General features: G+C 38.1%; 1 protein-coding gene across 4 annotated transcripts in view; it reads right to left on the bottom strand.

Moving 5' to 3' along the window:
- Positions 1 to 13912, bottom strand: part of SLC4A7 (solute carrier family 4 member 7) — a gene marked incomplete at both ends in the record, with an annotated part of 99848 nt that overhangs the window by 12305 nt on the left and 73631 nt on the right. For all 4 annotated transcript variants that reach the window (XM_082015631.1, XM_082015629.1, XM_082015630.1 and 1 more), the window contains 7 exons: positions 350 to 463; positions 1460 to 1621; positions 2774 to 2879; positions 7883 to 8128; positions 8672 to 8805; positions 11157 to 11331; positions 12883 to 12986. In XM_082015631.1, coding sequence (XP_081871757.1) covers positions 350 to 463; positions 1460 to 1621; positions 2774 to 2879; positions 7883 to 8128; positions 8672 to 8805; positions 11157 to 11331; positions 12883 to 12986 — 1041 coding nt within the window. The remainder of the gene's footprint in view (positions 1 to 349; positions 464 to 1459; positions 1622 to 2773; positions 2880 to 7882; positions 8129 to 8671; positions 8806 to 11156; positions 11332 to 12882; positions 12987 to 13912) is intronic.

Here is a 13912-nt window from a genome sequence, read left to right as displayed (position 1 = left end):
CAGTGTCTTAAATACATGTTTAGATTTTTTTCCCCAATGGCTTTGACCAAAAGACTGATTTGGCTGTTATATGTGAATGTGACATGTATATGGAAACAGATTCATTCCATTCCTTCATTTCTGCACATTTGCACAAAAGAACGTTTCTTTTCAGTGATATTATATCATAAAGCATAGTCTTTTCTGTCAGAGGAGACATACATCCAAAACAGAAAAGGGAGATTACTTCTTCAACTACACTGTAAGTAAAAAAGTAAAATTTATGTTTCTATACAATTCCATTGTTCTGCTGTCTATGAAACCGCAAGCATTTAAAAAGTTAGGTTTTTTAAAAGATTTTATTTCTTACTTCAAATTTCTCTGGAACGTGAAGCTTAGGAGAAGGTACTCCTACAAGATAGTCAATCAAAACCATGATAACTATGGTCAGAAATACTGCAAAGTCACTGATGGTAGAACGCACCTATAAAGAAAAGACTTGTGTTAACTCTTTCTTTTCCATTATTGTAATTTGTATGTATAGAAAAACAACTGTCTCATGAATAGTGAAGTCTATTTACATTATACTACCTCCACCACTGAACATCATATATATTTTCTCTTTTTATTTTAAAATTTAAGCTGCCTGCCAGCACAGCATGAAGTTGCAGAAGGTAAGTATTCTGTACAACTGTTCATCCAATTACTTCATTTAAAATGATCTACTGCAAGCAGCAAATTACTTAAAATAACTCCTTCCTCATCTTCCTGTCCTCTCAACACTACTGGGAGATCAGGCCATCACAGTTAGTCTCTTGTTAGCTTAATTCAATAACATCACTGAATCGTTCTGAAATCAATATTCATACATTTGATGTTTTAATAAATAGGAGGAAGATAATTTGCAACAGATTCAAGTTATCAAAGGTGACTTTATTAAACATTAGGAACACATTGTAGGGATGAACTGAGGTTTAGAGAAGATCTAACCACTTTATTTTTGCTATCAGAAGTCAGTTGTGTAAATCAGTCCAAGGATAATCATTGTATTAACCTCTATTAGAAATAATCATCCCCTGAGGAACCACTCAGAACCCTTCATATGTCAGCAGTTTGAGGAAAGCAATCAATTGTTCTGTACAGCTAGGTGAAGAAAACAGCAGCAATATTATCCCTCCAAATGATACCTGACAATACCCATTAATATGGGGAAACAGACTGCTTAGGTCTTCTAATGTTTAGAACATCTTCTTGTAATGATAGGAAAGTAGAGAATAAGCACTGAATTTTCAGCAGCCAGTTTATTTGCTCTTACGCCCTCATTTTCAGAATTACTAGCTAATTTTCTGGTTTTGTTTTTTTTTTTTTCTTAGAGAAATATCTTAATAAAAGGTTCTGAAGCAAAATTAAAAAATTCAACTCCATTAAGTTGTACTGATGTATTTATCAGAAGATAACAATAGTCTCTAATGAGAATTACCTTAGTTGGGAAATAGCGTTTGGTCTTGAATTGCTTAAGGAAAGAGGAGAGGAAAAATGTTGTAAAGAATAATATGACAGACCAGAAGAGAACATCTGGAATGTATGGTCCACGATGGCCACAAGCTGATCCACGAAACACACCATGAAATTCTAAACATTCCTGCAAAGAGAAAAACTCCTTAAATTTGTTTTATTAATTTAGTAGTTTCAACCTAACTTGTTGCCTTTCAATACAAAACACATCTGAGAACTCTCACAGTCACAAAAAGGGGGTTCTTTCCTTCACAACTACCTCATCCTGAAATGCCAAAAATGTGTGCTGTCTGTTCCAGAAGAGTCACAGTATCCATCACTGATTATTTCAGGATGACAAAATGCTGGGAGGTGCCCAAGAAGAAACAACTTCTTTACATTCACCTCATTTCCGTTCTATTTCTCAAAGCATCGCAAGACTGAATGCATAAAGACAGACTGAGGGCTAAGCCCAGGAAAAGCAGACTATGCAACATCAACGTTCAAACTGACAAACACACAAAAAGAAAAAAAATATATAAAAAAAAAGAGAAAGATCATCATCATTTCTTCCACATCCTTATTCTGGACTTTCTTTTGTCCCAATACAGTTAAGGAAAAAAAAATGTTACAAAATGAGATTAACCCAACTGTAAGAGAAAAGATTTCTAGTGAAGTAGAAAAGCATCATGAATTATTAATTTCAATAAAAAAAGAAAGCAGAGTCAGACAATCCCTATGCAAAAGGCTCACTAAAACACAATGCAAAGAGTTAAAGTAGACACATGGAGTACAAGGAAATAACAAGTCAGTAAATAGTTGGAAGCAGCACTGCCACAACCTAGTCTTAAAACAGGCTAATTTATTGAAAGTTTAACTTACGACAAAAATTATCTCCATTAACAATCTACTTTGATTTTAAACACCACCAAATTCTGGATCTGTTCTGTTTCTCTAAAGACTGAACATACTAAGTAAGAGAATGAAAAGGTATATAAAATAATAAATATAAAATAAATACAAAAGCTAAGTTCCAGGGAAGGTGCCATCCTAGGTGATTATGGTAGACTAGGAGCCATTGGTGGTACACAGAAAACACTACAGCTAAAACTCAAGTAAAGCACTAAGGTTTTTCGTAACATTTTTGCTGTGCAAAACACCTTTTACTTTCAGTGTGAACATCTAGGCACACACACATGGAAAGCCCATTAAGCAAGACTGGTATGGTGTGGGTATCTCTTTTTGATACATACACACACATATATATATATACACACACACATAGCTTTTAGATACTCACAGAAACTGTAAGGTTACTCCATGCTATATTTTCCACAGACTTATTCATACTCCTCCACTCCTGCAAAGTTTCATTGCTGGGTTTCTCAGGCTCGGAACACACACATCTGAAGGGAAGAAAAAATAATTCACATACTTTTAAGCCATATGGGCCAAAATACAGCTATTTGCAATAATTTAAAAAATCCTGAAGAGTTTAAACCAGACTTTAGCCCAACCTTCTATGAAAGAAGCAGAGTACGAGACTCCTCCTTACATGACATGAACTAGGATTACTGGGGGATGGGGAAATGAACAAAGAAGCAACTGCTCAGGAGGTTTAACACATTGGACAAAAAAAAAACCCCAAACTATGTATTTTAAAGCATTCAAAGCAAGATGTTGACTTAACTATATGATTGATCTCCTAGCTTTTAAACAGAATGACACCTGAAAAATAGAATTGATTAGATAATATATGCAGACTTCTACATATTGTTAATAAAAAGATGAAGATAAAAATCCAAATGATACCACCTTCTAATAACCCTATACTAACACATGCTGTGTTATTTTTGAAGATATCTACATAACTGGACTAACTTGGTACAAATGGTTTTCTATTACTGTGGACAAATTAACATTTTTAGATTTCTATACAGCATAACATCCCACAGTGATTCAAGCTCCAATTAGTCCTACTGTACACCAATGTAAGAGAAAACAGAGATATTGGAGACATTTCATTTGAAAAAATAGTATAGATGACAGTTTCAGCAACTCCTTTTCAAACCAAACATGTCAATAGCCTCACGTTTCCAAGTACTTTCTAAAATTTTGGCAGCATTAGTCATTTATCTTGCATTTAGGATGCCTTCTGATTATTTTTATATATATATATACACACACACATACATATATATATATGAGAGACCAAAACTGATCACCCTGAATTAAAACACCATTTTTGAGTATGTAGTGGGCTAACTGAAGATACAAATGCATAAACTGCTCAGATTTAATGCAACTGCATACATGCATTAATACCTTTTTGAACAAGTAAGAGTGTCCCTTTCTACTGCAGTGGTTTGCAAACTTGGACTGCAGAACTCTTTCCGTCAGACAGGTTGACAGACGTACTCACAAGTACAGGAAAAGACACAATACATTGAATATTGATTTAAGAGGATGTTTTCAAATAAAGCTATACACCAAACCGTAAGCTTAACATGTAAACATTTATGCAGAAGGGGAGAAACAGATAATAAACAAGAAATAAGTCTTTTACTTTGAGATTCATCAAGATACTGAAAAAAAACGAAAAATGAACCATGGAATGGCAAACTTGCATCCTGACAGTGTGAAGGTAAAGAAGGAAAAAAACACTAAAGGTACATGGGCAAAAAGACTATAGATTTGCAAACCACAATGTTTAGGGAACTTAAAAAAAAAAAAGTAAACATACTTTCTTTCGATTACTGAATCCTGAAGTAACAGCAAAAGGAAACACAAGACAATTGGAAAGCTGCAATTCCTATAAGGTAGTTGCAAGCAGAGTAACTTAGGAATTGTCAGAAGAGAAAGGAATTGCAACAATAAGTATGATGAGACAAAAAAGAAAGCATCTTTAGCTGACAGGCAGTAACGTGAACAAGCATGCCGAAGGAAGACTGACAGACAAATTTCTCAACAAATGCAATGAACTTAAATGATGCCACCAAGTAGATAAGGGGAAATCCAGGAAGAGAAAGAAAAAAACAGAATATAGAAGTGTTTGAGACCGTCTTCTGGCTCACTTAGCTGAAGATGCGTGTTGTGCATCCTCTTTCCCATTGGGGGAACAGCAGCATACAAAAAAAAAAGAAAAAAGGCAACTGGAAAAGGCTAGATCTCCTACAGCTTTGTGACAGAAAAAAAATATAGGACAAACCAAAGCTGAAGTCTGTGGCACGTCCTGAAAGACACGTGTGACACCTCACAGAGCTGAACCAAGGAAGTGTCACACCTTCCTCTCCTCATCCTCATGGCCTGCCTATGCTAGCACAGCAAAACACAATCAAGTGGCAAAGGTCAGAAGACTTACAGACCTACAGAACAGTTCCTGCCGGATTAGTGAATTTAACATGCTCACACAGGAGTCCAGTGAGAGCCCAGAGCCACTGAAACAGAAGGATGAGCAGCCCAGAGAAAGGGGGAAGTTAGGAAGTGAGTGTGCTCCCATGGCCCACTGCTGGCAACACAGCCTGGTCTTAACAGCTGTTAAGACAGGAAGGTGGGTATAAATGCAATGTGTGAATGGAATACAATAAGCATCCTGAGAGGGTGTTTACCTAAAACTGATCACTTTGAAGAGGAAGATTGACTACCATCAGTTGGATTAAACAGTAATAAAGGAACTACAAAAAGACTTGGGGGGGTGGAATCATCCTAAAAGTAAGTACCGAAGAAGCATGAATGTTTGTAAAAGTGAGGAGAGATCTTGGAGTGGAAACACAATAGTCAAAACCCGGTTTGACACTGCCAGAAGTCACCTTGTGTGCATCGTGATCTCTGCTGCAGCCAGGCAGAGCAGCTGCCCAGCAGGACAGGGAGTAGTCCGCCCTCCAAACTAGGGACTGACTGCAGGGTGCGACAAGCAGGGACTCCCACCTCAGGTGTATGGATAGACATGACCTCCTAGGGAGCTCCCTCACCAGCATGTGACTTAGCAGACTGTAGAGAACCACACAGGTACAAATAATAAGGATGCACATTTCCAACAGGAGGGGAGCACTAGCAGAGAAACCTATGCTCCTCAAAGATGGTGTGTGACTGTAACCCACATGTCTGGGGCTGAAGGGCAAATGTTGGTGTGGGCACGATTAGAACTTTTGGGGATTTGTAATAGAAGACAATTTATAAATTGTGTTGGTTGTTACTAGTATTCCTTAAGTGTCTCGCATTGTGGTTTATTTGTTGTACTACTGATACTGATCCTGAACGTATGCATCACTGATTGAGAGTTAATTGTGTGTGGTTGATGAATCAAAGAACAGCTTTGCTTTTGATTTGATTTAAACTATGAGAAATGAGCAGTTTCTCTCAACACCTCCTCCTGGCAGGTGTGCTCTGGTAACTCAATTCACCATATTTCATGAAACTATACCATAAGCTTGGAAACTCCACACTAAGCATCAAAAGGTAAAGCAGCATTTAAGCATATCATCAAAAAGTAAAAAATACAAAGTGTCAAGACACATGATATAAAAAGCAATCAACGATAATTTCACTGTATAAGCAAAGTCTTAATTCAGAAGTGGTACAGCTGCACACCAAAAGGTACTGTACTTGGTTTATGTGGCAAGATTTTGGTAACAGGGGGGCTGCAGGGGCAGCTTCTGTGAGAAGCTGCCAGAAGCTTCCTTCACGTTCGATAGAGCCAGTGCCAGCCGGCTCCAAAATGGACCTGCTGTGGGCCAAGGCCGAGCCCATCAGCAATGGTGGCAGCATCTCTGGGGTAACAGAGTTAAGAAGCGGGGGGGAGGGGGGCAGGAATGCACAACAGCAATTGCAGATGGAGAGAGGAGTGAGAATATGTAAGAGCAACAACTCTGCAGACACGAAGGTCAGTGCAGAAGGAGGGGAGGGGGTGCTCCATCCGTAGGAGCAGAGATTCCCGTGCAGTCTGTGATGAAGACCATGGTGAGGCAGGCTGTCCTGTTGCAGCCCATGGAGCTCCACACTGGAGCAGATCTCCACCTGCAGCCCGGGGAGGACACCACACTAGAGCAGGTGGATGCCCAAAGGAGGTTGTGAGCCAGTGGGAAGCCCATGCTGAAGTAGGCTCCTGGCAAGACCTGTGGCCCCGTGGAGAGAGGAGCCCACGCTGGAGCAGGGTTGCTGGCAGGGCTTGTGACCCCGTGGGGGACCCACACTGGAGCAGTCTGTTCCTGAAGGACGGCACCCTGTGGAAGGGACCCAGGCCGGAGCAGTTTGGGTGTGAAGTGAAGAACTGCAGCCTGTGGGAAGGACCCACACTAGAGAAGTTTGTGGAGGACTGTCTCCTGTGGGAAGGACCCCACATTGGAGCAGGGCAAGAGTGCAAGGAGGAAGTAGCAGCAAAACCAATGTGTGATGGACTGACTACAGCCCCTATTCCCCACTCCCTGCACCACTTGGAGGGAAGAGGTAGAGAAATCAGGAGTGAAGCTGAAGAAGTGGCAGGGAAGGTGTTTTAAGGTTTGGGCTTTAGTTCTCTTTATTCTACTCTGATTTGATTGGTAATAAATTAATTTCCCCAAGTCAAGTCTGTTTTGTTTGTGATGGTAATTGCCAAGTGACCTCTCCCTGTCCTTATCTCAACCCATCATATGAAGCCTTCCATCGTATTTTTCTCCCCCTGTCCACCTGAGGAGAGGAGCGATAAAGCAGCTTGGTGGGCACCTGGCGTCCAGCCAAGGTCAACCCACCACATGCAGCAATATCCAACCTCCACAGAAATAAATGAAATGTAAAAAAGAGATATCTAAATAGCTTGCTTATTGCATTCCTTAAATGAAATGAAGTTATTTTTGTATTGATAGTTTTACTGCTAGTTACTGTGATGAACAGAACTAATAGTTCTACTTAGGAAAGAAAAGAAAACATGGGTGTATTGTATTTTCTATTACTCTCCTCTCTCTCAAAAAATAATTTTTTAAAAGTCAGGTATTCCCCATAATCACGGTAGAAAGCAACACTGTTTAAAGAGGTTCACTCCCCGTTCACAGCACGTGAAAGTTGCATAAGTTTTCCAAGCCTCAGCTACCTGAAATATTCCTCACCTAGGTGAGGTAAACTATCATGATTTCTAGAGATGGCAAGGCAGAACTCTTGTTCTGACCTTTAATCTCCAGCGTGACCTTTCATAAAGCTGCAGTTAAAGCGGGCATTGTCACAGTCCCTCATCCCTTCTAACCACCCATAGCTAACAGAGAAAATTCAATTCCACAGCATATTGAATAGAATTTTTCTGAGGTTTCTCATACCACCCCCAGCATTCCTCCCAGGCTTCCAGAGAGAGGCACTCCACGCAGTTTAATAAATGGTATGTCTCTATACTATAAACATTTTCCCTATGTATTTTACTAACAGATAGAAACTTCATACTTACGAATATAAAGTCAGTTTATCCAAATCATTGTGCATATTGAAGGCATACACTTCTCCCAAATGAAAAAGCTTCTCCAATGCCTCATATATAAATATGATGCATATAAGCGCTGCAAAAGCTTCCTCAGTAAATCGAGTGATGTAACACACAAGGCTGCTGGCATCTGTGGCTACAAGCACTATGCATAAAAATGCAGTCCACAGACCAATGCTAGTTCGCAAGGAGAGGTAGGAAAGATGATAATCCCTGTGTGAAGAAAGAAACAAAAGTATTAACTGAGCCAAAAGTCACCTATACTATTCTATTTGAAAACAGATACTGAGGCTGAGCTCTCTAGGAATTCACCACTTCTCATCCTTGATTGTTACTTCTGAAGGAATCAGAAACTTTCCTGTCTCAACTTCCACCAAACCAAAGCAACACATCAAGGTGTTTCTAGGATTGAGGGTGCAACTACCTAGCTTGTGAAGTATCATGGGGATGATCTTTCCAGAACTACCTAGATGCTTATTCCTAGAGGGCAGAGCAATCCCTCTTTACCCCTGCAGAATGAAAGCAAACATCTCCACACATAACTTTAAGTCCTAGCCACTTCTTACCACCGATTTTCTCATTAAGGCTCATCAGTGCCTCACAGCTTTGCCAAACCACACACAGCTCTCAGTCTCTTGCCACTGCATTTACATCTTCATGAATATCCATTTTTAACACACATCTGCTTCCAATTACAGTTATTCTAACAGGCTACAAAGTTATAAAGTACATCAAGCTAATACAAATACCACTTACCTGCAAAATTTAAATAATATTTTTTCAAATACTAGAACTGGTCCGGTGCTCCCCAAAATAGTTAGAGGTTGCCCAGCAAAGAGAGAATAGGCAATCCCAGTTAATGAGGCTCCAAAGAGAGACTCTATTGCACTCTGTTTGGGGAAAAGAAACTGCTGTAACTATGCTGCCTTTCAGGTTAGCGTTTAGCATCACATCTGCATAAATACAGTTTTAAGATGCATTAACTTAGAAACAAGACAAGATGTAAAAACATTGCAATTAATACTGATGTTTGAGACAAGAATAACTTAACGCAGTTTTGCGGTAACAATACTATCGACAAAAGATTTTGAAAACGTCACTCCTGAAAAATATAAAGCCATCCAAAACCAGAAGAACAAGTTACTAGTCCTGCTTGCTATGGAGGAAAAACATACCAACAATTACTACAAATTAAAAAAAAGGTTACTTAACATGTAGTTTACTGAAAGAATTATCTGTCTCTAACGAAAATCGATATATATACTGCAACATACCTGGACCAAAACATGATACGGTGTGCCGTATCAAACTTGCATCAGTCAACCAAGCATTACAAAAGAAAAAACTGACAGGTGGAGGTGCAGGGGAAATTACTAAACAATATTGGTTTATGTATATATGACACCAAAAATAGATGAGCAGTAAACCAATGTCCCACCTGGTAATGCATTTCTTTTCATTGAAGTAAGATACCTACTTCAGCTCTTGGATTAAACGTTTTACTATAACATTTTCTGCTAAAACTAAGTTACAATGCACCTCAAGAGAGAGGGACAGGACTTTTTAGATCCTAAAATGATATTAAAGTTACTTGAAAATAGTTAGCTACACCATTTAGAACTATAAGAAGTCATGGATTACAGATTAAAGGGTTCCTGGCGGAATTGTTAAGTGTTTGCTATTTTGCAATTATGCAAGCCTATGCAAAATTAAGCTCCAGTTCAGGAAAGCATCTAAAATTGGGCAAAATGGTTTGCTGAACTGGAGCTATTAAAAATGAAAACATGAGTCCTTTGTTCATTACATTAGAAAAAAAAATATATAATCCCAGTCTCTTGTTCTATTACCTTTGAATTAGTGCTTTTGGTTAGTCAATGCATTAACCTTGGGGCTCCCAATCAGGGTGGCAGGGACAGGAGTACTGTGGAGGTGATGACCTCTGGGAAATGTGAGGGAAAGTTTCAAACACAAACTGTGTACCTTACAATGTCAGCTACTGTGCTTGAACAAGTGTGTGCAGTAACTAAATTTTATATTCAATGATGCACACCAAGTATCTGAAGGCAGGAACAAACCCGCAAACAATCCCAGATAGCTAAAAGAAAGAACGTGTTTAAGAATCAAGCTTTAAAAGGAGCATATTTTCATAATTATACATGATGTACATTCAAAAATTACATCAACATTTTGATAACCATTCCTACATTTAGAGTGGCAAAAACAGCGCACAGAAGAGATATAATCTATTTCTGTATTTGCTATCAGCTTGAAGTGCTATATCAATACACAAAAATCTGAGTCAACGGTATTACTTAAGAGATAGTTAACTAAATTTTAATACAGTACAAGCCTAAAAACTTGATCTAAGTATCAAGAAGAATTTTATAGCATCATAAGCTTTACCAGACTCTTAACATTTGTAAAGGACATGTCTGAATACATCCTTCCCTCCCCCAGAAGGGCAGAGCCTTGTTTCTTCATGGTAGATTTAAAACCAGAAAATACACTTCAGATTACTCACAAGCCAATTGTCACAAACACTCAGTTATTTACATTGCTGATGTTAAGTATTGCTTCCCTGCTCCAAAACCCAAAGTGCAATGGTGTTTTGGTTAAGAAGGTGCTGGTGTTATCTACTATCAACATAACGCTACCAAAATTTCGTACTCTATAGTGTATAATCAAGTCGTTTACAATGAAGAGTATTTTCTGCTCATAAACCTTAGCCACTTTCTTTTATTGTTAACAACATATCATCAGTGAAAGCATATACATATCCTGTCTGTTACTTAAATACACAAATGACTGCTACTCATACACTGCAGGCATTAACATCCTCGTAGGCCTACTACTCAAGGCCAGTACATGTTCTTGGCTATCCACCTTGAGCCTCTGACTTTGCCTAAAGTAGGCCTAGTGGGATGGTGCACCTTTACTGCTATTCATTATTTTTAAGTAGCCAAAAAGAAGGCAATGCAAGCCCTTTCTCAATTCATGAAGCCATTCATCCAATAAGGCAGGATAAACATTTTTTACCTCCACTGTGCATCTTCTCCTGTTCACATGGGTTCCCCACATTTTCCACAGCAATTACCTTTTGGGGAAGATCTGCTTTGGGGCAGGCTAATCAAGTGCTGTGGGTAAATTCTTCAAATACAAGTATAAATAAATGAGACAAATGCACACAGTGACTTGCCTCTGAAGGTCTAAAAGCCTGGCCGCTACCATTCTTTGTACTCACTATTCTGCCTTGTGTAGCTTCTCCCAGGAGCCCTCCAAAAGTGATTACAGGAGACATACAGGCACAGTATAGGAAAAGAATCGAGGCCAGGCACTGCAGGCTTAATGCATCCTTGAAGTCACTCAAGAAAAAAGGTGCTTTCCTTTGGATGTCAAGTATCAAACCACCAAAAAGCCTAAATAGGTGAGATGAAACTCGTCAAACTGTACACTAAAGGATTCTAGCTAGTTCAAAACTATGGGCTACACATGACTGCCAGTGCCTATTGCCAGCACAAATTAGCTATTTCATAATCCAGATTACAGCATAACAGTTTAAAATGTAAACGAGAATCTTATCCATTCTAATTCAGTAGTATTCCAAATATAATCAAGCAGTTAATTTACATTTTTAAAAGCTGGCTAGGTATTTTTGTATATGGGCTAGATACTGAAAAAATATCTTTGCAAACAATTTTACCTGAATAATGTTTTAAGTCACAATCTGTCTTATGATACTCAAAACAAGGAACAGAAGAAATACACTAATGCTCAACCAAGACCACTGCATTGATACATTTCAATTATTACTACTCAATAAGCAGCTGTAGCTTTTTGATTCAAATTCTCTATATACATATGGTTAGGTTTATAAATAAATTTAGGTCTATCATTTTTAACAGTGTTTTATCTGGAGTACAGAGATATTCTACAAATGGAAATAGAATACCATACATATGCAAGTCAGTTTAACAGGGTAAGTTATTAGCAAGAAGTTAAAAAGCTTCTTGCAGTTTCAAAAAAATTTTCTAGGTTAAATTTGCACCTACAAAAAAATTGATTTTATTTTGTATTATTAAAAAAAAAAAAAAAAATCACCAAACATTCCATTTCTAAGAAAAACAATAGTCTCATCTAGAGAGAATTCTGTGGGCAGAAATGAAATTCTCAGCTCTACATACTGTCTGCAAAAAGGAAAAGAGTAAGTACAAAGCCAAAATGGTAAAAATCAACACAAATGTTGTAAAGTCCTCCTTGCAAAGGTATGCAAAAGATGCACTTCATTTGGAAGTTTATCATTTTGGGGATAAAAACATTGTACTTATTTGCCAGAATTTCTCAGTTGATTTAATCTCTACTCTCTCATATGAGATATTAAGGCTTAATCTTAACCAGGTATTTCCAATGTTGCAGTCTTTTTTGGCAAGTATTTCAGAATTAACATAGAACAACAACGCAGCCTAACTGAAAGAAATACCTTCAATTTTATTTCAGATCTAAAAGAAACCTAACCAAAACCGAAACCTAACCAATACCAAAGTATTTTTCAACACTTTATATTCCTTGTTGTTCCATTTCGTACATGTTTAACAAAACAGATTTGCATTAATGGAAATTTTTAGTACCTAGCCCAATACTGAAATTGTATATACCTGCTATAATTATGATAACCGCATGCTCTTGACAATTAAAAATTAAAACCCAACTCTTAAAAGTCAGTTAGTTAAATTAGGCAGCATCTTATATGAAATCCTTCACAAATGTGTTGAGAAACATTGCCACAGGCTTGAAAATGCTTTAAGCAGACTGGAATTTATAGGCAAGAATCCAACACTTGACAAGGAAAAAGGATGCGCTCTGACACTTACACCATTATTTTTTATGTTCAAATGTCAACATTAAAAAACTGTGAAGATTTATCACTTTTATTTCTTTATGGTAGCTAGTATTTAGGGAAGTGAACACACCTTCCAGTTCTCTCAAGTTCAGGTCCGGCATGATGGCCTTCTTCTTTGAGAGTCTCTCCTGTAGGAGTAGATCCATTTGGAAATTGAGGTACCTTCCTTTTCTCCTACAGAAAAAAGGAAAGAGAAAAAAAAAAAAAAATCATACTTTGAGACTGCCTTTACACTAAAAAGTATAATTCAAAGTCAGTGTGCAGAGACTCTATACCTTCCAAACCTTTTTATATTCCCAGCTTATCAGCAGTCCTCTGTTTGCCAAATTAATCTTTTGTTGAGTACAGATGACTAGAACTATACAACAGTCCCCAAAAAAATCTTATTAGTACCTTGCACAAGAGTCTTAATCTTCTCTCTTTCTACAAGAAATATGTCCCTGAGACATGATGAAACAAAGCCTACCTTTTCAAGACGCAGTAGAGGCTCAACCATGAGGCCTAGAAACTTTTAGATTATCTTTTTTCTCAATCATTGCCAGAACAGAAGTCTCTAGCTTCTAACATAAACTGACCTCACTTCATGACACACGCAGTATTTAGCTGAAGTATAAATGAGAAGTCATTCCTCTACTGAGCAAGCTGCTCACCAGCGCCTCAAATTTCTCACCGAGCTTGCCTTCCAAAAACCCCCCAAGCCCTGCTTACTTTGGAAACAAGTGGTGGCCTCAGTCTATTCATGAATAAACTGCACTGCTGCCACCTCTTCCCTTCCACCCACTCCCCCAAACCACCACAGGATTCGGGACTGAACACCAATGTCAATCTTCTGAACCAAGAACACTGGTCTCTTCCCCCCACTTTTGATCCTGCAAGCAGGAATTCCTCTCAGTTTTAAGGAGGGAGAAAGGGAAGAAATCAGAGTCCCTCTTAGGTTTAGCCTTCCCCTTGCTCTCATTCTCAGCTTGTGTCACAACTGAGTGATATGATCCATTTTTATCTGTTTCATATACATTCTGTATATGAAGCCAATATACATTAAAACATTTCAATCAATGTTGTATGCAAATAAAACTTTTTATAAGAATTACAATATTCTT

Source organism: Phaethon aethereus (assembly GCF_964289735.1).
Source record: "Phaethon aethereus genome assembly, chromosome: 2".
Lineage (NCBI taxonomy): Eukaryota > Metazoa > Chordata > Aves > Phaethontiformes > Phaethontidae > Phaethon > Phaethon aethereus.
This window is presented reverse-complemented; position numbering and strand designations above follow the sequence as displayed.